This window comes from Macrosteles quadrilineatus, unplaced genomic scaffold (genome assembly GCF_028750875.1).
Source record: "Macrosteles quadrilineatus isolate MER2022 unplaced genomic scaffold, UCM_ALF_1.0 Scaffold_4__1_contigs__length_99947679, whole genome shotgun sequence".
NCBI lineage: Eukaryota > Metazoa > Arthropoda > Insecta > Hemiptera > Cicadellidae > Macrosteles > Macrosteles quadrilineatus.
This window is the reverse complement of record NW_026542597.1, coordinates 90,117,947-90,145,934: the sequence shown is the minus strand read 5'-3', so window position 1 is coordinate 90,145,934 and position 27,988 is coordinate 90,117,947. Positions and strand designations below refer to the sequence as shown.

Sequence of the window (27,988 nt, the reverse complement as noted above, 5' to 3'; positions counted from 1 at the left end):
ATGAGATCGACCACAGTTTTGGTTACTACGTCCTGTTATGTGCTTACAGGTGAATTTATTTATCTTGAAAAATATTGTTATTAATTTCCATACTTCTAGATGTAAATACAGAGTATTTATTTCCAAAATTTAAAATTAGTCAGTTTTCAAATTTTGGTAGATATTTTTTGCGTTGATATATTTTCAATGATGTAACATAGCGTTAAAATTGCATTTATCGTATTGTTGAAGTATAACGGGGTTAAGCCTGTTTATAAGGCTGGGTTTAGGATGATCAAAAACTTCTTACACAGTATATGAATGGTAAAACTCAACGATTGAGATCTAACAAAAACTGGGTTAATTGTATGTAAAAAATATAAAACTAACATAATAGTTTATTCTACAAGAAGTAATGAACTTAATAGGTAGATATTTTAAATTAAGATACTCTTGACAGTGAACCCCACTAAGCCTATTCATATCTTTAATACTACTTTGGGTACGCCTTGTGGTTGTATATGTATTACTTTAATCTTTATTTTGTACATATAATAGGGGCTTCTTTAGGTCACTCAAATAACCAATCATCAGTATTTATTTATTGGAGACACTAATTTGTTTTATTGTAAAAAACTATATACCTAAGGCATCGAGGGTAAATATTATATTTGTAAGTTTGAATAACCTCGAATCTGATGTAGTTGTTCACCGTCACCAAAATAACCCTAAAACTACATCCAATTAGTAGTAATTACAATTTAAAGCTTATGTTTTTGAATCTTCTAAACCAATTTTTGTGACGAAAAAGCCTTCCAAAGCTGTCAGGTATGGTTAAGCTTTTATATCGATCAAAGCAAATCCAAGGTTTACAGCCATGCTTAAACAATCTCAACTAATAACCAGACATATGCATAGATATATATAGATCGACTTGTCGACTCCAAAGTAAAATTGTTTTCTCACAAGTGTGTACATTTTAATTGCCACTAGAGTAAAAGTTTTACGTTGGTTGTAAAACCAAATTTCAAACAGCAAATCCCACAAAGTTGTTATTCAATGGATAAATTTAATTTTAAACCCACAAACAGACGTACATGGGAATACCAGATATAAGGTGTTCCCTCTTTACAAAACATGTAAAATGTGTTTTAGCGAATTTCCCATATAGGGAATAAGCTATTACCGTAGTACTCATGGTAAGACCTGGACGCGGGACCGATTTTTTTTTCGTTTTGAGGTCCCTAGAGGCCAAAAACACCATCCGTTCAAATTCATATATATATATATATTTATATATTTATATATTTATATATATATATATATGTGTCCGTCAGCACGATAACTCGAGCAAAAATGATCCGATTTTGACGAAATTTGGTACAAACGTGTAAACGTACGTTTATTCGAACGAGTTCGCGATCCAGCATGATCGGACCATGGGAACGGGGGTTTACGGGGGGTTTTATGTGGTAAAAAAAGGTTTTTCCCATTTTTGACCCAAAAAACATAAAATTTAGCAATTTCTTTCCAAACCATTTTGTAGAGCTTAAAAAAACAAATAATTTAGTATATTGAAGCGTTATTATGCGCCTAATGGTTACAGAGAAAATTCCAAAAAATTGTAAATTTAAAATTCCCATGTTATTCTTATGGAGAATAAGTAAACTGTTGTAGTTTTTGCTTGTTTGTGAACATATTTTGATCAAATTTGGAAAATGTTTTTATTTCTTACTAACTATTCACATTTGACAAAAAACAGTTTTACCCTCCCTGATGCAGCAAACCTAATACTTGTTAAACTAGTTCTATTTAAATCTGGAATAAATGTTATATTTTTAAGTAGACATTTCAGTGTAAATCCAATCAGTCAAATGGAAATTCGCTTAGTCTGCAGGTTTGCTGCGGCGGGGGTATTTACCAATGTCATATTAAACACACAAAACACTAACCAACATAAAAGAATAAGCATTGTCTACATTGTCTTAACTTACACTGAAAATACACCAGTTTCCTGAAAACTATATTTTTGATAATGGCGAAAAAAATAATGTATAAAATGCCAATGAAGTAGCTAGAGGGTAATGGAGACATAAGTTATTTTAAAGTCAATGTTTGTATTCTCCCTGTTTCTCTTATACAAACAGAACCACAATACACAAACCATTTAATTTGATTGCACTAATGGATGCAATGTAGAATGGGGTTTGTATAACTAGATAGGAACATTCGCTGAAGCACTCTGCTGACTTTTCACTATGTTGAAGTAATTTGTTATATTACTTACACCGATTTGTTTGTAATTTGTTGTTATATTACACTGTTCGACCAGAAGTAATTTGTTGAAGATATGTAATTTTATGAATTTGGTATATTTCATGTTACTTCTAGCCTTTTCGTCTTTGAATGTGGTAAGAAAACAACATGATAAAAATTTACTTTACATTACCATATTAGCTAGTTATACTAAAAATTATACACTCATACGAAATTTTCAAATCAATACGGTTTTTTTGGACTAATGTTATTGCGAAACCTCTTACATTATTATTGAATTAACAAAAAAAATTAATAAGAAGGTTTTTCTTAAGTACGTAGGTTCTGAATTTTGCATCAATTTTACTTCAAGAGGCTGAGGACTATTGTTTAAAAATTACATTGTTTAAAGTTTAAATTTCTTACAAAACCAAGGGCAGTTTGGCTAAGATACAGAGCTTTTTGTAAGCAATTAAAAGGAACCTCCCTAGGCTGTAAATTAAAAGACTGTAAATTATGTTCCTCTCTATGTTCTCTTCAGTGGTTGTTACTTCACTCAAAACTCTTTTCAATGATTGCCTGATAATTCATGTTTTTAATAGATAAAGGCGCCACAAGTTAAATAGTTTTACCAATGTTTTACCCTTCAAAAATAATTTATTGAAGTTTTTGATATCCAAATAACTAAATACTTTTGTATCTTAGTAAAAAACTGTGTAATGTGTGTTTGTGTGATTTTTTTTTAATTTATCAATTCAAAACTGGTCAAATGTCGTTACATTTGATCATGTTACGTCACCACGTTTGGTTATTAAAACAATTTAATTTGTTGTAGATTCAACATTTTTCTTAACAAAGAATTTAACACTAATAAGGTTTAAATTACCTGGCTTCTGTCATCGATCCTAGGTAGTTTTATGAAACTACAGCTGTTTCATGCCTATTACTGGCACATCCTCAGGTTTGTTGAACGCCAGCTTCTTTATAAAACATCCCTCGTTGTAGAGTGCGTCATGGTTTAAAGATACAGAGCGTGCGTCATGGGACATCATGAAAAAAAGAATTTAAGGTTAAAACGTCTATAATGATCGCCAAATAACTTTTTTAATATTTGACGGAGAACAGTTAAATAGTTTGACACTATAAACCTACCATGGAAAACTCTTCATAAAATAATTGATTCATAATTGAATAGGATAATTGATGTCACAACGATAAACGGATGATTCGGTCCAAAATCGATCCATTTTAGTATTGACTACCAAACTTTGTATTTGAAGGCAAACTCTTTAACCACTTGAACTCAAACAAAGTAGCTTAACCAAATTTTGCTAATCTCCTATAATAGTAGACCTAAACTTTGGTGCACAAAAATATAGCTATAAAGTTTTAAATAACATTATCTTCTACTCACAAATATTTTAGGGTCGCGACAAAGATAAAGAAGTGTCTTTGATTGTTGGGAATCCCACCTATTGTTGAGTTGAAGTTGAATTATGGAAATAATGACGTCATTGTATTAAACGTGACGTGCATGCCACAGCTGTCTATTGTTCAACTAACATAAGGAGATAACATATTCTGGATGAGTAACTGTATCTACAGCGCCATTCGCTTTCACTACCCTATTATAGCAGTGCTTATGGTACATCCTTCTATAGGAATATTCTATAGGATTTTCCATCCCATAAAACTTTCTTACTATTAAAGATTGTAGAGTTAAGTATTTCACTCATTTCTATTATTTTGGAGTAGTCCTATTAAAATATATAAATTATATTTAAAAAGAATAAAAGAATAACATTTTAAGGTGAAAACGATGTATCTCATAACAATCCTTAAAACCGTTACAATAGTGTCATTATGACAAATTTGTCCTATTATAGTTTAATTTCAATAAACTAAAGTTTACAATACGATTATGATATTATTTATTAGTACTTAATGCTAGTAATCCCACCCACAATTACAATAAAAATAAATTCTTAATTTTTTATAGTACCAAACAGGTTTTCATATTATGACAGACTAAGTGTAGTAATCTATCATTCAAGTCTCATTAAGAAATCAAATTAAAATTGAAGTAGCGTCTATTAATGATTATACAGAAATAATAATCAAAAGTAAAAGCTACAACCAATGTTTTATATTTAATTGTATTATTTATAAAACTTGTAATTTTTTCTCTCCATTCGAATGTTCTAAAATATATATCCTTTTAACCAATTAAAAACTGACAATACATTTTCAAATATCTTATCATTAGTACAATTGTGTATAATTTGTAATGTTATCTCTAAAAAAGACGACCCTATAATAATTGTAGCTCTGTTTGATGTACTCTCATTAAAATCTGCTTTTATAATAAAAAAGTGATGACTAAATTAAGTAATCCTCTATCGTATTAAAACTATGAAAAATCCTTTGTTAACTTTTTTAAGTACCAAACATTTAGCCTTGTGAAAGCTTTATATAGCTTTTGTCTGCTGGAATTAAAGTTAAATCAAGTTAGACCAAAGCAGTGACACTGGGAGGTTTTGCTGTCAACTGTTGTTTATCTCTTTTACACTAACTTTTGAACGACGCCTGCATGAAAATACTAGTTGTCCAAACTAACTCTTTACTTTCAGAATGCACACGGTTGTATATAAAATTCCGTCATAATTATTTACTAACTTTATTTTTTAATTTCGTTATATAGGACCTTAAACCGTTAAAGAGGAAGAACAAAATTTGACTTGCTACATGTTATTTCATTTTATAATTTGTTTAGAATATTTATTTCGGAACACGATATTCTCATGTTATTTTTAAATATACAACCTTTGAGAAAAAATTGACTACCTTTTAAATTGGTAAAATGTGTGTTTCTGGTTTCAATGTATTGAAGCAAAAGTGGATACAACGGCGCTGTCTAGCAATACAGAGCCACTCTTGTATTGCAGGTATTGCATCAGGAAAATACAACGGCGCTGTCCAACAATAATGGCAAATATTGAAGATGTTGATTTTAAAGCAAATGTTTTATTTCTAGCGACAAATATATGCATTTTTAAATAATATTGTACAGTATATCAATCATTCTTATGCATATCTCCACGTTTGTGATATTGTAGATTTGTTTAAATGAGTTGAAAACAAAATAACATTTTAGTTGAATAAATATTTATTTGCATATTTAAGTTACCAGTGTTGTACAGGTCAATGTTTTTATATCTTTGTTATAGACAGTGAACGTTTTAGTGTTGTAGATGTCAAAGACGTTATAGCTTTGTTTAGAAATAGGAAACATGCTAGGGTTTTAGAGATCAATGTCTTTATATAGCTTTGTTTTATTTTGAAAGTACATTCTTTTACCCTTAGAGAAAGTTGTATTGTGGCAGAGAACAGTTAAAGTGATTCAATTCCAGCTTGTAAACAAAGAAAGATATATAGTGCTTTAAAGCTTTATCTCTTTTAATATTTAATCTTAAAAGCTTTGTAAACGTGTGATTTAAAAAAGGAAAACTTACGTATTTGTTTTTGACTTTCCATAAGCATTTTGTGTTTGAAACTATACAAATTAGAGAAAACAGTAAATGTTGTAATAATCCCTCCATATTCCAGTTTCTTAAAAAGGAAATCACTTGGGGGCACGTTCTAATGAATATTGTTGAAAATGAACTCATGTTTTCCCAGAAATATTGAGAAAATCCTATTGAACTTGTAAAAAACGTAAATATGTTATTAAGTTTAAATTGATAAAACGTTCTAAAATAAGTTCAATCATAGTCAGATTAAAATATATTAGCCTATATGATTCATAAATATTCGGTAAACGAGTCTTAAATGTAACATACTGTTTTCGTAATTTTTATTTACCCCAGCTTAGCAACTATTGTCAATAAAGTTTTAAAATAAATCCTAATAAGCAAGGAATTATAGCTAATAATGCTAAATATCATAGAATTATTATTATTTTATGAACGGCAACAAAATAGAGAACATCAAAATTTATTTTATTTCGCCTAGTAATAAAAAATAAAAATACAATTTTTCCATATCGTAGTCATTTTGTTTCTGTCAGCTTTGTGGCAGAGTAAATAGAAAGACTTTTGAAAAAAATAAACAAAGTAACTGTAAACATTGCAATTATTTTTTCTTTCCTTTGAAGCCAATCAATAAATAACACTTTATACGCTCAACATTCCAACTTTAATGTCTGGGTAGAGTCTTAATAGATTTTAAGAATTTGCGTAAAACATTAATATTTTCAGATGGTATGAATGGAAAAAAACTTCAAAAATCAGAAAAAAATGATTTGGAATGAATGGTTTGGCAATTCATTAAAGGCATACATAGATACATACTTCTCAAACTATAGATTTGTCGGAATTCTCAGTATGTTTATGATTTAGAAACAAATCACTGTTTACGTTCGGACTGTAGTACCTTAGAACAATATCTAAGCTAGAGATCAGCTGAATTTAGTATAGGATAAGAAAGTACGGAGGGGATAGGATAAGTAAACTACATAAATACATATACCTTAAGGGTGAACGAAATCATTATACAGTCAACTGGCATTTCCTTTTGTTTGCACTTATCCCTCTAGAGGCCAACTAAAATGTTAACTATATTGTAAATTTGTAATTGAAAACAGTCCAAGCAAATTAAATAAAAGTTGTAAAATTTTCACAAAAATATGAAAAATATATATAAATAATAAGAAAGTAAATCAATAAATAAAATGAATTAGTAAAATGGTTTTTGAAGGTGTATATAAATTTATTTATTTATTTATAAACCAATAATCATTTTACAAAATTACTGTATACACTTAAATTCTTCTTGAATTATTTATGCTATTTTCACAGTTACACTCCTAGATTTAAAGACTTTGATTTTTAAACCTAAAACATGAGTTTTAAATGTTGTGATCGGAAATATGGGTTAAAATGGTATTTTTAATTGAAAAAAGAGTCAGTAAAGATAAACTATTTTGGAAAAAGTTCCATCACAAATTCAACACTAAACACAAATCCTTGAAATATTTAATAACTTCCTGTTAATTAACATCGTTTATGAGACCGAATATACGTTTATTTTTAGACTGAGTTAAGTTAGCTACTAATCAGAAGGCTAACTATAGCCTGTATGATGGAACCTGTCTCCTGAGCTGGGTAGTCACCAATAGTTAAAGGATACAATCGATAAGGATGAAATGCCATCATACAGACTATAGACAGCTTTTTATGGTTCAAAACTGGATCAATCTATCATTATTGAGCTTTTAATCATGGTTCTGACTAAAGAACCAGCTGATCTCAGTGGAAAAAACGTATTCTTTCCATTTCCTAAACGTATTCTTCACTTATAGTCGTCTTAAAATATGCACCCTAATATGCCAGTGACGTATGAATCTATTATAACACCATTATATTGTATTTATTTCTAAAGAATCTTTTTACAAGTCACTAAATAAGTTTCACTCACCACAACTTATCACCCCTCTCCCCTTCATTCAGGGATGGGTCACCCCGTCCATCTAAGTTCCTGATAAATATTCCGGTGGCGAGTTCCCCCTCCCCCCTACCAACCTTACCAAAACCAATTCTCAATCAGCGCGAACAATCAAGGATATTGACCATATTTGATTTATTCTGCTTTTATACCACACAATTTATTGTAACCTATAGAAAAGCTGGGAAACTAGATGATGTTTGATTTGAACTGCATGATCTGATCAAATGAAAAAAAAAAATACGTTACTACTAAATTATAATGAGCCACTTAACATGCTAAACAATACTAATGTGTCACAACATATTACCTAATACATAGCTGTTAAAATATTGGAGATAGGTGAAATTTGAAAACATGGCCACTGATTATGTTTGATTGTAATTGGATGATCGTATGAAAAAATATGTTGATACTGAACTAGAATGAGTCACTTGACTTTCTATATAGTACAACTGTTCAAAATTATCTGACTTTTAAAATATTTTTGATTGAAAGAATTAGAACTCAAGCTTCAAGAATTACAATATACAAAACAAGACAAATTTTGCTTTAAGTCAAATTGTTTCCACTTCAACCTATAACAAAAACCTCATGTAAAAGAATATTTTTTTCAAATTAAGTCATTCAAAAATGCTCCAGAGAATTCACAGAATAATCGTGTGTATTTTTAGGATGACAAACGAATTCTCTCCAAAAAGATGTCATGTGAACAGAAAAATAACAATTGTTCATCAAAACGCAAAACAGATCTTCCAGTTCACCAGTCCGATTCATGTTTTGGATTCGCTTATGATTTGTTACACTTTATAAAATCAAATCTATTGAACAAATTAACTCTGCAATTATCACACTATTTAAATATTGTATTCGTAATTGCATTTTGTCCAGATTTTCAGTTAAATATTTTCAATTTACCATTAAAATGTGAGTGTGTTAAATTTAAACATAGTTTAAAAAAATACATATTCGTTGTGTACTGTAAATAAGTTGTTTTCTTAAAAGGGCTGACTCTAACTCTAAAGCATTCAAAAATCACTATATTACAACAACAATAATATTTCACTGTTTTTTACAGCTGTAACAATACAATCCCAAACAATTCAGCCATTCTGGATTTTCGGTCTCATGAGAATAATAATTATAACAATCCAAACATTCACTTTTACATGTGTACAACAATAGAGGAATGTCAAAGGAATAAAAACATTGTTACGGTTTATTGTATGGTGTACAAACAAAACAAATCAGAAACTCTAAAATATTAAGTATGGAGTTTAACAATAGTGTAATAAATGTTTTGGAAAATGTATCTCTTTCCGTAACGCTAAAAAGGATTATATATATATTTAAAGTTTCATTAGTAAACTTTCGATGTAGGCTTGTCGAATGGTTAGTATTGCGTTATAATAAAAAAATGTAAATCCCAAATCAAACTGTATGCAATTAATAAAAAAATTAGATTAGTGTATTTGTAAACCCTTGATAAAATAGAATAATCTATATAATTCGAAATGGAAAATACATTACTATGGGCTTACTAGATTTAAAAAATATGAAATTAAAATTAGCTATGGCATAATTTGCTCGAATTCTCATTGCTGATATCTTTTAACTACTGTATAAGTATTTTCTCCGTTGTCTCAGTATAAGTTCTACAATGACTGTGAAATCTTCATCACTATCAGCCTTAAATATTGTGACTCCTAAGTCATACTTAACTTATGCACTTGATAACCTAAAATATAACAGTTTCTCAAATATGATCAATATTGAAAGGACCTATGATGGCCCTAGTAATTAAGGCCTCAAAACCTTTGAAAACATCACTATTTTGATTGATATATTAACTAACTTTAGACCTTACTCACATTTCTTGTGAGAAGATTGACTTCCGGTGACGTAATACCCGCATTTCCGGTCCTAGATCAATCATTCCGTTAACTTATGTTGGTCACGTGACTATTTCCCCCTCCTCTCATTGGCTGATCGAATCCCCTTTGAGATGTCTACGACTTTATTAGTTTCCTGTATAAAGTAAGGTATTTACTATCTTATGTTTTTCAATTTAATGACAAGAATATATAAGCATAAATAAATATAATAAAATATGAAAATGTATGTGCATAGTGGTATGATATCGATAAATTAACTGAATATTACTTTACTGTAGGGAACATTTAGTTTAGTATTGATGAACAAATGTATGTTAATAAAAATAAAGTTATGGGGAATAGGTATTGGGTTACCAAATATAAACTTGGGTTTTAGAGAAAATACTTAACGTTAGGGTTTAAAATTATAAATAGAGATATTTAATCTTCTAAAGCACATGTTGAATTTGGATTGGTATTTAAAAGCAACAAATAACTATTACCAAACAGATCTAGGATATATCGCTTATCTAAAGAAACGCTAGGTAAAATATATATATTATATACAAATTTTAGTTGTCATATTTGACCCCTTCTACTATACTATTACGATGTCTAATTTAGGGAATATACTGTACATACTTCTTAATTGACAAATTGAGTGGTGACTAACTAAATTATTTTTTCTAGAATAGCAAAGTTTTGAAGTGGTTCAAACATTTTCAAAGATATTAATTATTACCTTTTAACTTCAATACGATACGTTTATGTACAGCCCAGTTGTAGAGTTTCATAGAATTTCCATCCGAGTGCGTTAAACTTTGTCACAAATTAACAGCTAATTTAAACTAATTAAATAACTAATCTTCGTTTTTAAACTCATTTAACATAAAATCGGTTCTGTGAACTAGGGTTAGGTTGTTACTAAATCACTTCACATTTGCAGTAATTTAAGCTTGCCTCATCCTTAACGTCATCCAAAGCTCTTTTCATATATTCCAGTTTCGTTTCGACCTTTGCTCTATGTTTGCCTTTAAGCGGTTATTGGGTTTTCGCAAACAACGAAATCCCTCCCTACATGGCTTTCAGGTTAAAGCTTGCTCATGTAAAAATAGCTTGTATATGCATATAAGTAGTGTTTGAGGGATTAATAAGGGAATGTTTTGTTTGAAGTTTGTTCTTGATTTCTAATTTTTAAAACAGGTTATTGCGTATAAGAGATATTAAGTCCTTACCGTTGTAAAATATCGCTACGAATTAGGGATGAAAATACTTTGCAATCATTCTTTAAATACACGTATTAAAATAAATTTAACAATTTTACCCATTTTCCATCATGTGCTCACAAATAAAAATATGTTTTACGTTTGGTTTTTTTTATATTAAATACATTGTATAAATATTACGGAGGGACCAATAGTATAAAGTCTAAGTTAAGGCTAAGAGCTGGCAAATTGAGTTCCATATGTGTAAAAGCTTGAATACTTAAGCTCTTTATAATCAACTATTGATGTTATTCTTAGGTTGTCGGTTACTCATCACTAAAATAAATTAATCACAATTTACTAAAAAATGTCGAGGTATATTTCAAGTTTACCTCAAAACTCATCTTCAGCCTCTAGTAACAACATATCAAGTAAATAAACTATGATTTATAATGTTTGTTTATAAATTAATTAACATTTGTTTGAATTATTTTAAAATTTTTAAAATTATTTTAAAATGTTTATCACGAAGGAAAAAACATACCGGAATGAATCAACTATTGATTTATACGTTAAAGTGTATATTCATGTTTAATATATATTTAAGTTTTATTAAGTCTATATTAAGTCTTATATTAAGTCTATAATAATATTAGTGAAACTAAATTTAAATCACACTTCATTCTATAGTACCATAAATGGATACAATGAAAAGGTGAATGTTTTAAAATATTTACAGATTTTAAATTAATAATTTTTGCGTTTTACGCAAACTTATTCAACGTTCTATGTACAGTAATATATTTAAATGGAACTTTTTCATAACTTATATTATCATCGGTCTCTGTAGTATGACAATTATCAATAGTGATACTGTAGCCAGTAAGTTTCTTAAGCTAGTGTGTTATATTTGGGCTCAACATTGATTGTAAAGTTGCTTTACTATTAAAAACGTACGTTTAGAGGGAATGTAAGAAGGCTTGGGTCAGAGGTTGTTAAAGTGATCTACTGCTGTTAAATGTAGAGTTAAGTTTAACCTCAAAATCTCCGTAGCACTTTAGGGCAAAACATTTACAAATGGTTGTATCGGTACTTGTAGGGTCTATTCAAATTATTTACAAACTTTTTAAATGCTACTAAACTATTTACAGTACTTGGGAAAGAATATACATATATTACTCATTTTCCAACGGTACTGATCAAGTTTAATAAGAATTGTATTAATTAAGATAATTCAATGATAGCTAAAAAATATTAATAGCCTACTAAAAAAGCCTCCGTTTAAAGTTTTGTATAAATTACAGTGTTTCCGAATTATCATTCATGTGTATTTCACTTAACACTTTGGATTTGTATAAATCAATGTTAACAAAATTTAAAAATGGGAAATAAAAGTAGGTAAATTAATTTTTATAAAAGTACATATTAATATACTAAACTAGCAAACCCGTCGTGGCTTCGCTCATAAAAAGGTAAATTGAAAAGATAAATATTTTACAACCTGAGTAGGGCTTATACTTTATGTTTTTTTATTCATTTAACTATTAAACATGTGTTATGCAGTAAAACACTTTTTTAAGCGACAAAAATAATGTAAATATTTTCATTTAATGTAATTAAATATAACCAGCTGTCCCCTTAATTAATTGTGCAGATTCAAGAGTATTCATGTGTTCAAATGTAAACAGATCTTTTCTCCATAACGATAACATGGAAACTTTAAAAGCCACTGGGGCAGCGCCCTGATGGAATTTCTCGAAAACACTTCTTATTGCACACCTAGAGGTTGATTGGAACCTCCATGCCAATTCCTGAGTTTTTATGGCTTGTAGTTTTTGAGATACAGTGAGTCAGTGAGTGGTATTTGACTTTTATTAGTATATATTTATATGTTACATTAAAAAATAAACAGTTGAAAGATGTATGTAAGATAAACTTTGGATTTAATACCCATTTAAAAATTAAATCTTATCGAAGCTCTTAATATTTTTACTAAAAAACTTGTTCATGATAAAGTTTTCTAAAAAAAAAAATAAATAGCAGGAAAGATGTAAAATATTTGTATAAAAAATAAAAATAAATGCCTTAGCATCCTAACACTAACTTTAACCCTAAATCATTACTTACAAAATATTAATGAATTAACTTACAATTAGATTAATGACAAATAAGGTCGATTATATTTTAACTCGCGTAGAATCATGCTGTGTGTATCGTGTTAAATCGTGTTGCTTTATGTCCTAATAAATTGAACATTTAGTTAATTACTGTAAATTCGAATCAGCTGATTGATTCATTGTTGACAACATTTGATTAAATTGGCAACTTGGCCCGAGCAAGCATTATAGCCGTTCAGCATTCCACTATAAATTAATGGCGTGTGCTGATTATAATAAGTATTTATTTTATATCGTGATACCAAAACATCCATAGGCATCTGGTGAAAACAAAACTATTTAAAATTTAGCATGTCGTTAACTAAATGTATTATTAAGGACATAATGTTTGAACTATAAGGAAAGTAAACATCCGTAACATAGCGTCTACCTACATGCTTATTATAATATGGACCTTCTAACCTTGTTTGAACAGTTAGGTTGTAACTATTCTTTACATGATGCAATTCGTATGTAATGTAAACACCTAAATATTTATCAAAGACATTTTTGATCAACATGTATATAAATATTTAATGAAATAGTGAAAGTACATTTTAGAACCTGTTGTAAAACTGTAAGCTTTTATGTTTCACATTATTTGTTATTCCAGATTTTGTAAATAGTATTTACTGTACTTTGAATAGTGTAAGGAAGATTACTGATTACTGAGCTGGTAAATTATAAGATTGATTCAGTTGGTAACGTTTGTGTAGACAAATGTTGACTGATAGGTCTTATTTCTTAGTAAAATTGGTGTTCGTGCTTTAAAAATGTTTTACTTCATCAGACAATAAGTGATAATGAATTGTGTATTATTAAACAGTTTATTTTAATCGAATTATAGCTGATCCCCTTAAACCGAACATCAAAATATAAGCGTTGTTTCATGCATTGCAACCAAAAAGTAAAGAACATGTCCTAAAAATTGTCTAAATTAAAAGAGAAATATTCAGTCGGCATAATCACACTCAAACTTTACATATACTGTATTATAAACGTTTGTCAATAAGCTCCAGAATTTACAATAAACAGAAAAGTGTATTACTTCGAAAAAAGTAAATTATTTAGAAAGTACAATTGAAAATATTTTTATATAATATTTTCTTCAGCTCCATCTCTGAAAACTAATGATTGTGGAATTGCATCAGGTGTTCATTATAAAGAGAACGGACAAAGCCAAAACACCGGGGAAATCATTATTGTGCCCCACAAAGAAACTCGTAAAAGACTTAGAGAGAAAAATCAGGCTTTTGTAATCAGTAGAGATTTAAATTTCGTGAAAAAGTTGTATATGTAGTACTAAATTTCGTCTGGCTTTTGTTGGTTTTCTATACAGTACTTGTTGGTAAAGCAGAAGGAAACAATAGTCTTCGTAATTTTCTAAAAACAGTTGTGTAACCTGTTGTTGGAAGAAATGGTAAATAAATAGCTTGCTTTAAATCCCTTGAGGTTTTAAAAAGTGTGAAATAGTAGAACGAGTATAGGAAGTAAAATATTATGGGGATGTGAACTATATATTTCGTGTATTACGTAGATGAAGAAATATTGTATATACAATTATTTATATATATATACATATATATAAATATATATATTAATGAAATTACTCGTTTAATCAAATTTTTCCTACACAGATTGTTTTACATTTTTAAGTGAACATGATTACATATTACAATAAAATACCACAAAGATAATTCACATATAATTAAAAGCTACATGCAAGTATTTTAATGTAGTCCACCTGAAATAAATCACATTGATGGAAAAGTTAATGAAACGTTTTACGTATTCACTGGTTTCAACGCCTTGGAAGTTTCTGCATTTAATTAACAATGGAAATCCTTTTGCCAAAATCGCGCCTTTGATTTAAAACTTTTATAAATGTTTATATAAAGATTAACATACTAGCTGTACCCGTGCTTTGCAACGGAAAGAAAATTCTATTTTGAAGAACGGGTGTTCCCTTTATATCATAACATATTATCTTGGTTAATACAGCAAGGATTATATAATTTTCTGTTGCCATAATAAACGAATAAGTTTTAGAATAATTAATCAATTACAAAGTTGTATAATTAATAAACCTACCACATAGAGCTGTGTAAAATATTATATTTGTTCGGATCAGCTGTTTGAAATTGTGGCATCAGCATTTGGCAATTCTGATTGTTTACATGGAAATGTCAACGCAAAGGTAAACATTGTGAATTTTCTCATGCTTCCATGGCCAAGCAATATTTAGTACTTTTGAAAACCTCACCTCAAAGCATTTGACTTTTGAGGGGAAACCCGAGAGGAACTCAGGGAAGTGAATAGGCCTATGACATTCCTGGATATGTGGACCATATTTGTACTTAATTTTGACTGTATCGATTTAGTATTTTAGTCGTGACAGCCACACTGATAGACAGACACCACCTCAATTTTATAATTAGATTGGAAATCCTCTTTATTTTACACATTTCCTTAACACTAATCTATTTACGTCTTTTGGTGTTTTGTGTCTTTCGTGTGTTATATAAAAACGTACATCACGTTTATCGTTTATCTTTTTCCCTGAACGTGAAATCGTTTAGAAATGTCTACGTAGGATATACGTCAGAGTTGGGAAAGACTTGGCTTTAAACGTCAGTCATTGTAGTTTAGTGCTTCCTCTGTGGTGAAGTTTATTCACTTGGATGTTTTGCACGTTTAAACGTGATTACGGATCCAATATTGTGGACGTTTTTAAAATAATGATTGAAGACTAAAACTCTTTCATTAGTTTTTCAACCTTGATATTTAAACTTAAAATATCAACATATATACCGCAGCATGGCCTTATAAAGCTTTAAATAATGCGATGATTTTATTTAAGAGCCAGTTGAGTGTCATAACATTTATATTTACCTTTTTCACTTATGATAATTAAAATTTATTAAACAACCAATTCGAGTTTGAACCTCATTTAGCAAAGAATTGAATTGAAAATGTAATCGGACAAATAAAAATTCGCTTAGTCTGCGAGTTGAATGTATTAATGTGTGAAATATCCTAATTATTAGGAAGACAAAACTTCCCCCATAAAAAACCATATTCCCAGTCAGTTATTGGCATGTTTTAGTTTGCTAATGTGTTCTTTTAATCAGAAGAACTGATATTTTTTTAATTTCAACACTTCCCATTTACCAAGTGTGTTATGAAAATAACCTTAATTAAAAATAGGTGATTTTTTTAAATTATAAGGACTATATTGTATAAGATGACAAAAAGGCAAGCGAATAATTTGAAAAGACAGTCTTCTATATTTGGGCCTACCAGTTTAGATGTTGCATCACGATTGAAGCACACATTTAGAGGGAATGCAAGAACCTTATGTCGGAGGTTGTTAAAGTGATCTACCGCTGTTAAATTGAGAGAGTTGAGTTTAACCTCAAAACGCTCCGTAGCACTTTAGTGTGTAAAATTTACAAAATGTTCAATCGGCACTTGTCGAATCTAATTAAATTATTTCATCAAAACTTATCAGCGAAACTATTTATTATTGTTTTAAGAATGAGACTGAATCAGGCAAGAGATTACATCGCGTATTTTTTTATTTTTCCATCCTTACTAAGCCTGATTTACAAAACTTGTATTAATTATTCAATGATATAATTAAATATTATAAGTTATAAACAACATAGCTTCCATTGAAAGTGTAGTCCAAATTTCATAGTCCACTAACTTATCATGGTACAGCCAAGCTCTAAAGTAGATGATAATGTATACCTATTAACCATGTTGGATAAAATTAGGAAGTAAAAAAGAATTAAAAATACATAAAACAAACTAAAATCATACCCATAACAAAGATTTCATAAAAGAAAGTGATTAAGATCCAAACACGGGAAAAACTTTGAAGTCAACCCTTATTAAGAATTCAATTTTGTTAAATCATAGATGTTAATATTTCACCACCTTCATTCTTTATTAACATTTTCCTAGCCAAGTCCTTTATGGAAACCTTAAGTGATTTATATGTACAGTACAACCAAGTTTATTTTCGTTGGGTGTATTTTTGATGGGTTCGTTGGGTTCAGGATGCATTCATAATAAAAGGTAAGGCTCTAAGAAAAACCTATTTTTATTAAGAATCTAAATATTAATAGACAAGCATGTTTCTTGAAAACCTTTTTCTCAGCTCGTGTGCATCACTGGGAAAATCTACGCATACTGTTAGAAAGATATTTTACTATAAATGTGCAGAATCCCTTTATAAATTAAAATAGGCTAAAGAAAAAATGAAATGAAAAAAAAACATTGTTCTTATGGGAGGCAGCTATGCTGGTGACAAAATAGCAACGAAATGTAAACATAAAATAAAAATATGAAGAAATTACAATCACATGTTTTATTTACAGTGAGGGGCGAAAATAGAGAAGTCTGTACATTATATATTTTTAGTTGAGTTTTCGACCACTGGACGACCTCTTGTTATATTAAAACTTAACTTAAATTCCTTAATATTTACATAGCTTCAATTTTAAACTATTTTTTACAAAATTTGTAAATTAGTGCTATCTTAAGTAGGTTTATTCCTGTATCAGAAAAAATAAGTATATTTTAATTTGCGTGGAACTGGATCTAGCTGTACTTGATCATGAAGTATAATCTTTTGTAAATCACTAACAAAGGTTCACAAGGCATCTCTTTCCATTACATTCTCATCTTTCACTTATATTTGTGTTAAAAATACTACCAGTTGCGTCCAGACTTCAATTAGTTTTGTAATGGATGATACGTGTAGTTTTTGATATATTGTGTGATATTGAATAACATATTGAATATCACTTTATTCAACTTACAAGTTTTTGCAACTTATTACATTATTACAACTTATAAGTTTTATTTCCACCTAGACTAGTTGACAATTTAATTTATTACTTCAAAGGGCACTTAGCTTATCAATTAGTTGATGACAATAATTAACCAAATTGATAACTTGGCCCATGCAAGTACTACAGTATACACATTAAGCTCTAGTATCTAACTAAGGGTGTGCAATATTTTTAAAATTTATCATAACTATAATTTCTTTTTAAACGTTGCTTGAATTTCAAAGTAAGGATACGCGTGTCATAGCGTCCAACAACAAACAAATTATCATAATGGCCGTCAAGCCTTGTTTGAATATAAAATGTAATATGATCCTTTCCATGATGGAGTTTGAAAGTAATATTCACTAAAAATGCAGCTTAAGTCAATTCAGGAAATGTTACAGCATTTAGTATTGGAATTAAAATGATATAACCTCTCTCTCTCTCTCTCTCTCTTGAATTTCTGCTTCAACATATTACTTACAGTTATATTTTGTGTTATTAATCTTATTGACAAATTAAGCAGTACTGTAAACCTTCTTCTACACAAACCATGCTTTAATTCATTCAAACTAAACCAGTTTACCATCTCTCAATCAGCTATGCTAATAATACACTAAGTTAAACAAAATTTAAGATTTATAATTTTTATAAATCTGTCTAAATAATTAAAATATTAGTCTTGTTGGGTTGTGCTGAGGCCATTTTTATATTTGATTCATTTTTTCAAACAACCTTTAAAAATAACTTGAATAAGTTTAACAATCTATAAACCATTCCAAAGAGTAAAGCACTGAACGAAAAGTCTACCTGAACAATAATTAAATTGACATAAATGTACTTAAATGTTACCAACAAAAAATACACACTTTTAATATAGGTAGAGAAGTGTACGGGTGCTACTTATATCTGATAACAGTGCTTAAGCAGACTTATGTACATTGATATATTTTGCATATTCATTAAATATTTCTCATTGTGCATCTACGAAAACTAATGATTGTTGAAATACATCAGGTGTTCATTATAAAGAGAACGGACAAAGCCAAAACACCGGGGAAATCATTATTGTGCCCCACAAAGAAACTCGTACACGACTTACAGAGAAAATCGGGCTTTTGTAATGAGTAAATATTTAAATTTTGTGGTAAAAGTAATACGAATTTAACACTTGAAATCTTATTAGATTTCGTTTGATTTGTATTCTATTCTAGCATACCCACCGGTGAATGTGCAGAAAGAAACATTAAATATAAATATTTTTTATAAACAATTGTGTATGATGTATAGATGGATAAAGGTGTAAACAAGTATCGTGCATTCGAGCTCTGAAATACTAAAACAGAATTTAAAATACAGGTTATCGGGGTTAAATACGGATTCCTAATTTTACAAAAACCATTGGTACTTACGTATTAGCCAGACCACACCCTTAACAGCGCGCTGCGGCGGTTAGGTTAGGTTAGTTGTGTGGTCGTTATGAATACCTAACCTAACCTAGCCTAGCTTAACCTAACCTAACCTAGCCTAACTTAACCTAACCTAACCTAACCTAGCCTAACCTAACCTAACCTAACATAACCTATCCTAACCTAACCTAACCTATCCTAACCAAACCTATCCTAACCTAACATAACCTAACCTAGCCTAACCTAACCCAAAAAGGGTGTGGTCCTGCTGATACGTAAGTAACCAAATATCTTGTGTATTTTTGGGGTTTTTATTTTACTTCACCGATAGTACACTTGATTTAATAGACAGGTTAATCTACAAATCACGGATTATATATTATTTTACAATTGTTTTAAGAGTACATAATTATAATGAGCAGTTTTTATTAAAGAAATCATGCAAATTACAAATTGAATAACTAGTTTACCTGCAAATGTATCATTGTAACTAAACGGGAATAATTCAAGCACCGTCAAAGTAAATGAAACTTGGCGAATTCTCTGATTTAAATGCCTTGAAACTTCCAGCTTTTAATTCAAACAACGGTAATCCTCTTGCCAAAATCGTATTTTCGTTTAAAACTTTTATGGAATCCAACAATCTAACAAAAGTACTAAAATCGAAAGTTTATTTGTTTGTTAATTATGTTCACGCATGTTTCTTTGAGTTTTTAACGACTCTCTTACATAAAAACACAAAATAACAAGCTTACATAACGTTTACCTTTTTATCTGAACGTAAAATCGTTTAGAAATGTCTACGTAGGATATACGTCAGAGTCGGGAAAGTCTTGGCTTTAAACGTCAGTCATTGTAGTTTAGTACTTCCTCTGTGGTGAAGGTTTATTCAAGTGGATGTTTTAGACATTTAAACGTGACTACAGACATGCTATGGAGGAGTATTTTAAAAATTTAACGAAGATAAACATGCTTCTAATTTGTGTCATTTACTATCGAAACTGTATTGAAATTTTATTCAGGAGGAATGCCTCTCCTTTTTGAGTCCTATAAAATAACAGATTCCTTTCATATTGATACCGTTTAATTGTACACTCTGAATCGTAAACATATTTTAGTAAGGTTTTTTGGTGGCTAAATTAATACACATGTGGATTTGATGGATGAATTAATTAATACATCGAAGGACTTTATGGATAGCCGTATTTATAAATGGATGATTATATTCACGATTAAATAAATAGGCAAACAGATGAATTGTTTTATTACTAAATGTATCGATGGTTCATGAATGGGTATAAGTTATTTATAAATAGGTTGGTAGACAGTAACAATAAAATGGATGAAAAGACGTATTAATAAGTGGATTGATGATGGGTGGGTAAACAAATCAAACTATGTATAAACGAATAAAGGATACATTGACAAGTGAATCGACGAATCAAAGGCTAAATACAGATGCTATGGATAGATGAATAACCAAATAAATGAATAAACATATTGATGTATAGTTTGATAAGTGTGTCAATTTATTATTGGGTGAATAGCTAAACACATAAAAATGAAAATTTCTTTTTAAATTTTAATCTGTAAAAAAGATTCCTTGGATTACACCTTGAAAGTAGTGTAAATTACTTTAAACTTAAGGAGGTCAAGGACTTTGCATACATCAATGAAAAAAACAAATGAAATTAAATGTACACATATTAGATGTATAACTATGTAACATTTCCGAACTTTTAAATAAAAACAATTTACTTTGCAGTGGTGGCCAGCCTGCGGCTGACCGAGGTGGTGGTACCCCCAGTGGTGGACATCCACGAGGACATAACCCTGTGTTGTCGGTTCGACACTGACGGGGAGAAGCTATACTCGGTCAAGTGGTACAAGGATGACTTTGAGTTCTACAGGTTCATGCCGGGGAACTCGCCCCAGACGCAGATCTTCCCTAGGTCCGGCATCGTGCTGGATGTAAGTTAATTTGTCATTGTTTGATACAGAATTAACATTAACCTTAATTTACTTCATTTAAAAAGTTAAGCTTATTCATTGGTTATCGTCAAATAAGTTTGATGGCATGCATTGTTGCATGAGGATCTAATTTAAGAATATTTAGCATTGAGGATACGGAAGGGAACTAATATTTCACGTTTTTGTTGTTGAAACAGTTATTGTGTTTTTTGCTTTGGAAAAATGTCCACAATAGCCTTAAAATTATATTTAATATACTTAATCAACGTTGATAATTGTTTAATATTACAATTTAATGTTAAGTTTGGATATTTTAGGTTATGAAAGTGTTTTTTTCTTGTTTAAATTTACAGAACTAGTTGATTTGAAAGTAAGAGCAGTAAACCCTTTAATAAATATTATTTATATTTATATTCTATCAGCAAACTTAAAAAAAAACTGTTATAAAAAGTTACCTCATTTTTGGTCAGACAAGTAGTTGTGTTAAAATTGTAGACTGTCATTGGTTGCGTCGAAAATATTATTTGTGCAGTTCTCGAATTAGTTAAGAATCATTAGATAACCCATATCAAAACATAAATTTATTCATTAAACTTTTGCGCCGCAGGTTGTAAAATCGTATTGAAGTAAAAAACAACTGTTATGCTCAAGTTCTTAAAATGTCATATTACCTACACTAACTTATTTACAAAGACAGAAAATACTCGATACAAGTTCTAACTAGGCTATCAGCTTAAAAACTCTAAAGCTTCAAAACATTGATTTTAATAGGCTAGAGAGTGTAAAGTTTAACACGCGGTGTTAAAATAAAAGTGGAACTTTCGTTTTATATCCATTAAACTTGAAATGGAGTTTATTAAAACTTTTATGTTTTGAAGTTAAATATTTTTGATATTAAAATATTTCATAAAATGAAATAACATTTTATGAATAAAATTTTATTTTAAATATTTAATATTTAAAGATAGATTTAAAAAATATTTAAATATTTTAAATATTAAAAATAAGATTTTAAATATTTAATAAATACAGTAAACTATTTATTTAAATATTTATTAAATATTTAACGATATAAATTGCAACAGAACCTACAAAAAATAGATTAATTATTGTTTGAAATTATATTAAGATAAAGCCTAAAAATATTATTTCAGAACATAAAGCACTCTGGTTTAGTTGTCACAATACTAATTGCTTGCCCAATACTGCATACTACTAGCCCTAATGGGAGTTGAAACAACATAAATAGTCCACCTAAACAAACAGTGCTTCGTATTTGTCAATCAAACAAGCAACAAAACAATCTTGCTGCACGATTGTATTTCATGAACAACTCAACTCGTTTTATTGGCTTTCTTTCATTTCATAACAAAAGTGTTTGCGAAGTTGTAATATTTATTTTTTAAACTCTGTAAGTAAGGTTTTTATGTAAAATTTTAGTATATGTCCATCATGTAAACGATCCATTCACTATAATATACTCCATCATGTAAGATCGTAAATATAATTTTAACAATGTTTTAGTCATAATATTTTAAGTATTTAAAGTAAAATGATTGCAGTAATGTAAAATGTTTTCCATTCACAAGGCAATCCGTTTCATCCAATGAGGTTGGTGCAATACTGGACACCATTTAACTAATCCATTAGTAGTTATTTTGCATCTAAATATCGGCATTTAATGAATTTGAAGTTTTGAACCGAAAATGGCACTGCAATTAGTATAATAATTATAATGACACACAATCGTACTAATTGGAGTGACATTTTAGGTTTTTTGTAATTATAACACATATCAATGTAATACTTTATTAAGGACTATCCCTTAAACCGTGGTACTAATATGGTTTATTATTCTAACATAAGATAAGACTTACGACGACTACAATAAAGAAATGATAGGAAACAATAATTTGATCAAAAGAAGATGGACGAAATAGCTTTTACAATGTCTTAAGTCCTTTTTAAAGAGAGCAAAAATTTGACTGATGAATTTACAATAGGTACGTTTAGAAAATAAAATAAATTTAAGGAGTTCAGCAATTTACGGATTTTGTTTAATAGTTTACTTTTAAGAAAATTCTAGAACTAAAATGTGAATGACAACAATTTTGATAGTAAAATTAACTCTTTACATTTGTACATAAAAAAATGTATTCAATTAAATATTATTTAAAGACAATCCCAGAACTACACAAATTTCAAGTTGAAAACGAGTTGAGATTGTAAACAAAGTTACTTCATGTGGTTGATAATATAACCACCATGGGTTATTATGATGATTATTGCGAACATTTTCTATCACAGCCATTAAAATAAACTTTTCATGACGTCCCAGGATCTGAATCCTAACCGTATTAGTCCTAAACAATCCCATAAATAACCCATAAGCTTAAAATCTCCAAAGTTAGTTCAAAAAACGAGTCACTATATTGCAGGTTTGTACAATCATAGTTTGCTCATCTTTCGGTCGTGATCTAGAGATAGTGCTGTAGAAAACAGATGTCTCAGATGTCATCAGATGGCATGACGCCACTGTCGTCAGCTGTTACATTAATGACAACAATGACATCAGCTGATCGTGCTTGACTGCTGATCACAAATTGATTGCACATCACAAGTTACATCTACGTCTCAAGTTATGTCAAATTAATTAATGCCATTGAATGTTGATTGCTATACAAGTTGAGTATCGAGCAGGAATATGATATGAGTTTTTAATGCGTTTAAAATAAACCAAAATCTCAAACATTATTTTATACAAATTTCATTCATGGACCTGTGTTTAAATATTAAGTACACTGTTATACGTTTAATTAAGAACCCATAATTGTTTTCACGAAACAGATTTCCAATGTTTGTAAAATATTCATTAAATTAAAACAAAATTTCAGTTAACAAAATATTATTATTTTCACTTGTTTGAAGTAACAAAATATTATCTGTTCCTCAGAACACGTTTTCGGGAAAATGTTCTATTTGAAATGGAGGGAAATAGCTGTTATTGATACATGAATCTCAAATAATTGGATCACAATATGTTCAAATCCTTTATCGTTACTGTGTGCGTGTCTCTCAAAGATATGTTTAAAAAATATATCTTGGATATCCATAATCATAAGATGAGGGAAACATTATAAATTGAAGATAATTATATATTGCTTTCAAGGAATTAATAGCATATGGTTAATTATCAGCTGATCCTCATTGTTATGAGATATTCTAATTTTTTATAATACCATAATAACTGAGCTATTCTATTTTACTCTCTGTCCCTTATCAGGAGTCCCTCAGTGATAAGAGCAGTGTGACCCTGACAGCTCTCACATTCAACAGCAGCGGCGTCTACAGATGTGAGGTGTCCACTGAAGCACCCCACTTCAAAACTGTCTTCGCCACCAACAATCTCACGGTTATGGGTAAGTAGGTTTCTACAATCAGCTGGTAGATTAGTTGTTCTTTTGGTGGGAAAAGTTTTTGGGTTAGTTCCATCGAAAACGTGCGAGGTAAAGTTGCTTCTAGTATGGAGCAAACAGTCAAGAAACGGCCTAACCTCAACATGCAAAGTGAAAGCTTACTTTAGACTTGAAGTTGTTCAGTACAGTCCTTCAGTTGTTCAGTTAAAAGTTACACCATTTTGAGCGTCGGATTAGGGTGAAAGAGGGGGGGGGGGTACAAATTGATAATGTTCAGTCTTTTTGGGTGTTCATGAAATAATTCGTAAACTATGAGATTTAGCGCCAAATACGTCATTTAACTTTTTTTTACAAGAATGATCATCTTCATAATCTTGCTAAAGGGCATAGTTACAGAGTTAAAAATGGTTAAAATGCACATTTTTCAACATTTTCTGTTTCCTAATCTTTGAAATTTTTTTATGTATCCGGTATTTCATGGAAAAAGGTCTTTATTTGATACATGTGGAATGCAGGCTATATTCAATATTATTTGTATTTCAGTGCTGCCAACATCCGAACCAGAGATCATTGGAGTCAGGAAGTGGTATCGTCTAGGAGACTACATCAACGCGACTTGTACATCAGCTTGGTCACACCCGGCTCCAAAACTGTCCTGGTACATTAATGGGGCGAAGGTGAGTTGGCCTCCTTAAATGGGGTACATTTTATTAAAACTTGAGCATAAGATTGGGTCCTAGAATAATCGACAGACTTGCATAGATCTTTCAACACACACACCCTTGGCAAGTGCCAACGATACAAGTGTTATTGCCATTAGGTTCAAAGAAGGACAGTGACGTTACAATCAGCCACATTGGTGAGCTAGTGGCACCGAAGTGTTTAAATGTAGTAGGCAGCTCAAACCAGCAGGGTCTGGATTATTAGTCCAGCACCTTCTACCGACCTACGACCAAGTTTGATTTAAAGGTTCATTTCCACACATGGAATATCTTTCAATTCACAATGCAAAGTATTTAACGTGTTTAATGTCAACCTTCACATCCTATGAGCACAGAACCATTTACACATCACTTCAGGTAAGCCCTAGAAGAATCGGGTATCGTCACATACCTAAGTTGGTGATTAGTGAGATTTGAACCTGAGACCTCGGGGACGAAACCCCGTGCTATATCAGGCCATCGTCGACATGAATGTTAAACCTGTTCTTATCCACACGTTTGTTCTCCAGGCAGACCCAGCGTACCTATCGGAATACCCAGTAAGGGTGAGTCACGGACTCTTCTCCCAATCTCTCAGCCTGACGTTCTATCCAGAGCGACGCCATTTCCAGGGCCCTCACCTCGCCCTGGAGTTCCGCTGCAGGGTCACCCTGGATCAGCTCCCGCCCTGGGAGAGAGTCTACACTTCCCGCCTCCACGTCGACCTGACCAATCAGAAGCTGTCCATGGTGCTCAGCAGGGGTAGGTTATGCCATTGATGAGGTTTCGGTGCATTTTGAGGTTTATGGTATATCGACAGATAGATAAGATACCGGTTGACTCGTAGATATTTTGGCGTAGATGTCGACCTAATAAGCTCATCCCAATGGATGAAATATGCAGGAGGCTGACCTGCTGCCTGGTCCACAAAGTGCTCACGCTGGGAGAGCCTCAGTGCCTCAGCGAGAGGCTTAAGTACAGGGGGGAGATCTGCCTGCGTGGTACTCGTTCCGACCGCAGGCTTCACTTTCCTAAGGTGAGGCTTGAGGTTGGAAGAAAGTCATTCTCTTATTTTGGCCCGCAGTTGTATAATGGCCTCCCTCAGGACATAAAGAGCTCCAAATCGTATGGCTCATTCAGGGCCGCAATGCAAAAAAACAAATGTAAATTGTAAATGTTTTTTCTTTGTAGTTTTTTTGTATATTAAATTTCTGTATATATTAGGTTAGTTTAGTTTTAATTAGTTTAGTTTTAATTTGACTTGAGTAAGTTTGAAAATCATGTATATGAAACTCGCTTGTAAATAAAGGCCTTTTTATTTATTTATTTATTTATTTATCTATACGGATGAGAAATCTACTAAAGGAGTATGTCATATCTGTATCATATTCTGTGTATAGTCAATGGTTATATCTATGGTACAATAACCACATATCGGCAAGAGAAAAACCTAGAAAGATTAAACGTAGCAAAACATCTTCTTGAAAATACCCACTCATAGAAAATTCAAACCCAAAAATTATCAAAAAATATCTAAAAGTAAGAAACATGTCACCGTGAAATAACTTAAATTATTTAATGGTTATATCTATGGTACAATAACCACATATCGGCAAGAGAAAAACCTAGAAAGATTAAACGTAGCAAAACATCTTCTTGAAAATACCCACTCATAGAAAATTCAAACCCAAAAATTATCAAAAAATATCTAAAAGTAAGAAACATGTCACCGAGAAATTTTTATTTTTTTAAAGGAAAAAATCAATCCAAATGATTTAATTAAGCGTCAAAAACATGCAGAAAGAAAAAAGAAAATAGAAACAAAAAATATTTCAGCTGTGGGAGTTAGCTTGGAGAAAATAAGGTGAAATAGTCAACCTTAAAATCCTTGAGCCACAACAATATTATATACATTTGCTATACAATGTAACATTGTTATTAAGCCATTTTATTCTGTTCCAGGAAGCAGTTTAAGGACTACATGGAACCTCACAGCAATATTCAGTCTGATATGTCTTACAAGGATATTGCGATCGTGACATAGTGATCTTCACTTATCTTTGTAGATTGACAAGTTCATATTATGTAAATAATAAAATGCTCAATTTGTAATAACCTGTAAATAAATAACCTATGTATTATTGTATAGAAACTATTGTGTCCGCTTAGTGAATAAAATGATCATTTATTTGCATTTTTACTTGTCCTCATACTAATCCTGGTTCCATAAAATGTTAGAATAAGAAATCACAAGCTAGATAACATTTTTGGAAATTTAAATTAGTGCGAATAAAAATATAACTTAAGTTTCAATCCAAGGCATTGCCAAAGAAGCTGTTTACATACTTTTGAAATCCTAAAATCCTTTTGAAAAATATGTGAAATTTATTTGTTTTGCACTTTACTGATAATTAATATTTGGTTAGTTGACAAGAAAGCAACCAAACCTTTGAAAGCCTTAGCTTCAACTAAATACTTCCAAATCGGCAAAAAGTTTAATCATCCCACCTCAAGCTTAACAGTGGGTTTAAAGTTATCACAGCTGTTCTTAATTTCAATACTGATGGTTAGTCCAATACATTCACACTTTATATTTTCATATTACCTGAAAACCTTTTACCTAACGATTTTCTAGCCAAATTATTCAGAATGTTATCAAAACAACTACCACATAACTG

General features: G+C 30.4%; 1 protein-coding gene across 1 annotated transcript; it reads left to right on the top strand.

Annotated features, from left to right (window-relative positions):
* On the top strand, positions 1–27,356 carry LOC128993133 (uncharacterized). The gene is made up of 6 exons (XM_054416891.1): positions 1–49; positions 20,988–21,193; positions 24,477–24,612; positions 25,153–25,286; positions 25,841–26,072; positions 27,273–27,356. Exons 1-6 carry the CDS (start codon positions 1–3, stop codon positions 27,347–27,349), a joined length of 834 nt encoding a protein of 277 aa, XP_054272866.1. The 3' UTR covers positions 27,350–27,356.
* The last annotated feature ends 632 nt before the right edge of the window (positions 27,357–27,988 follow it).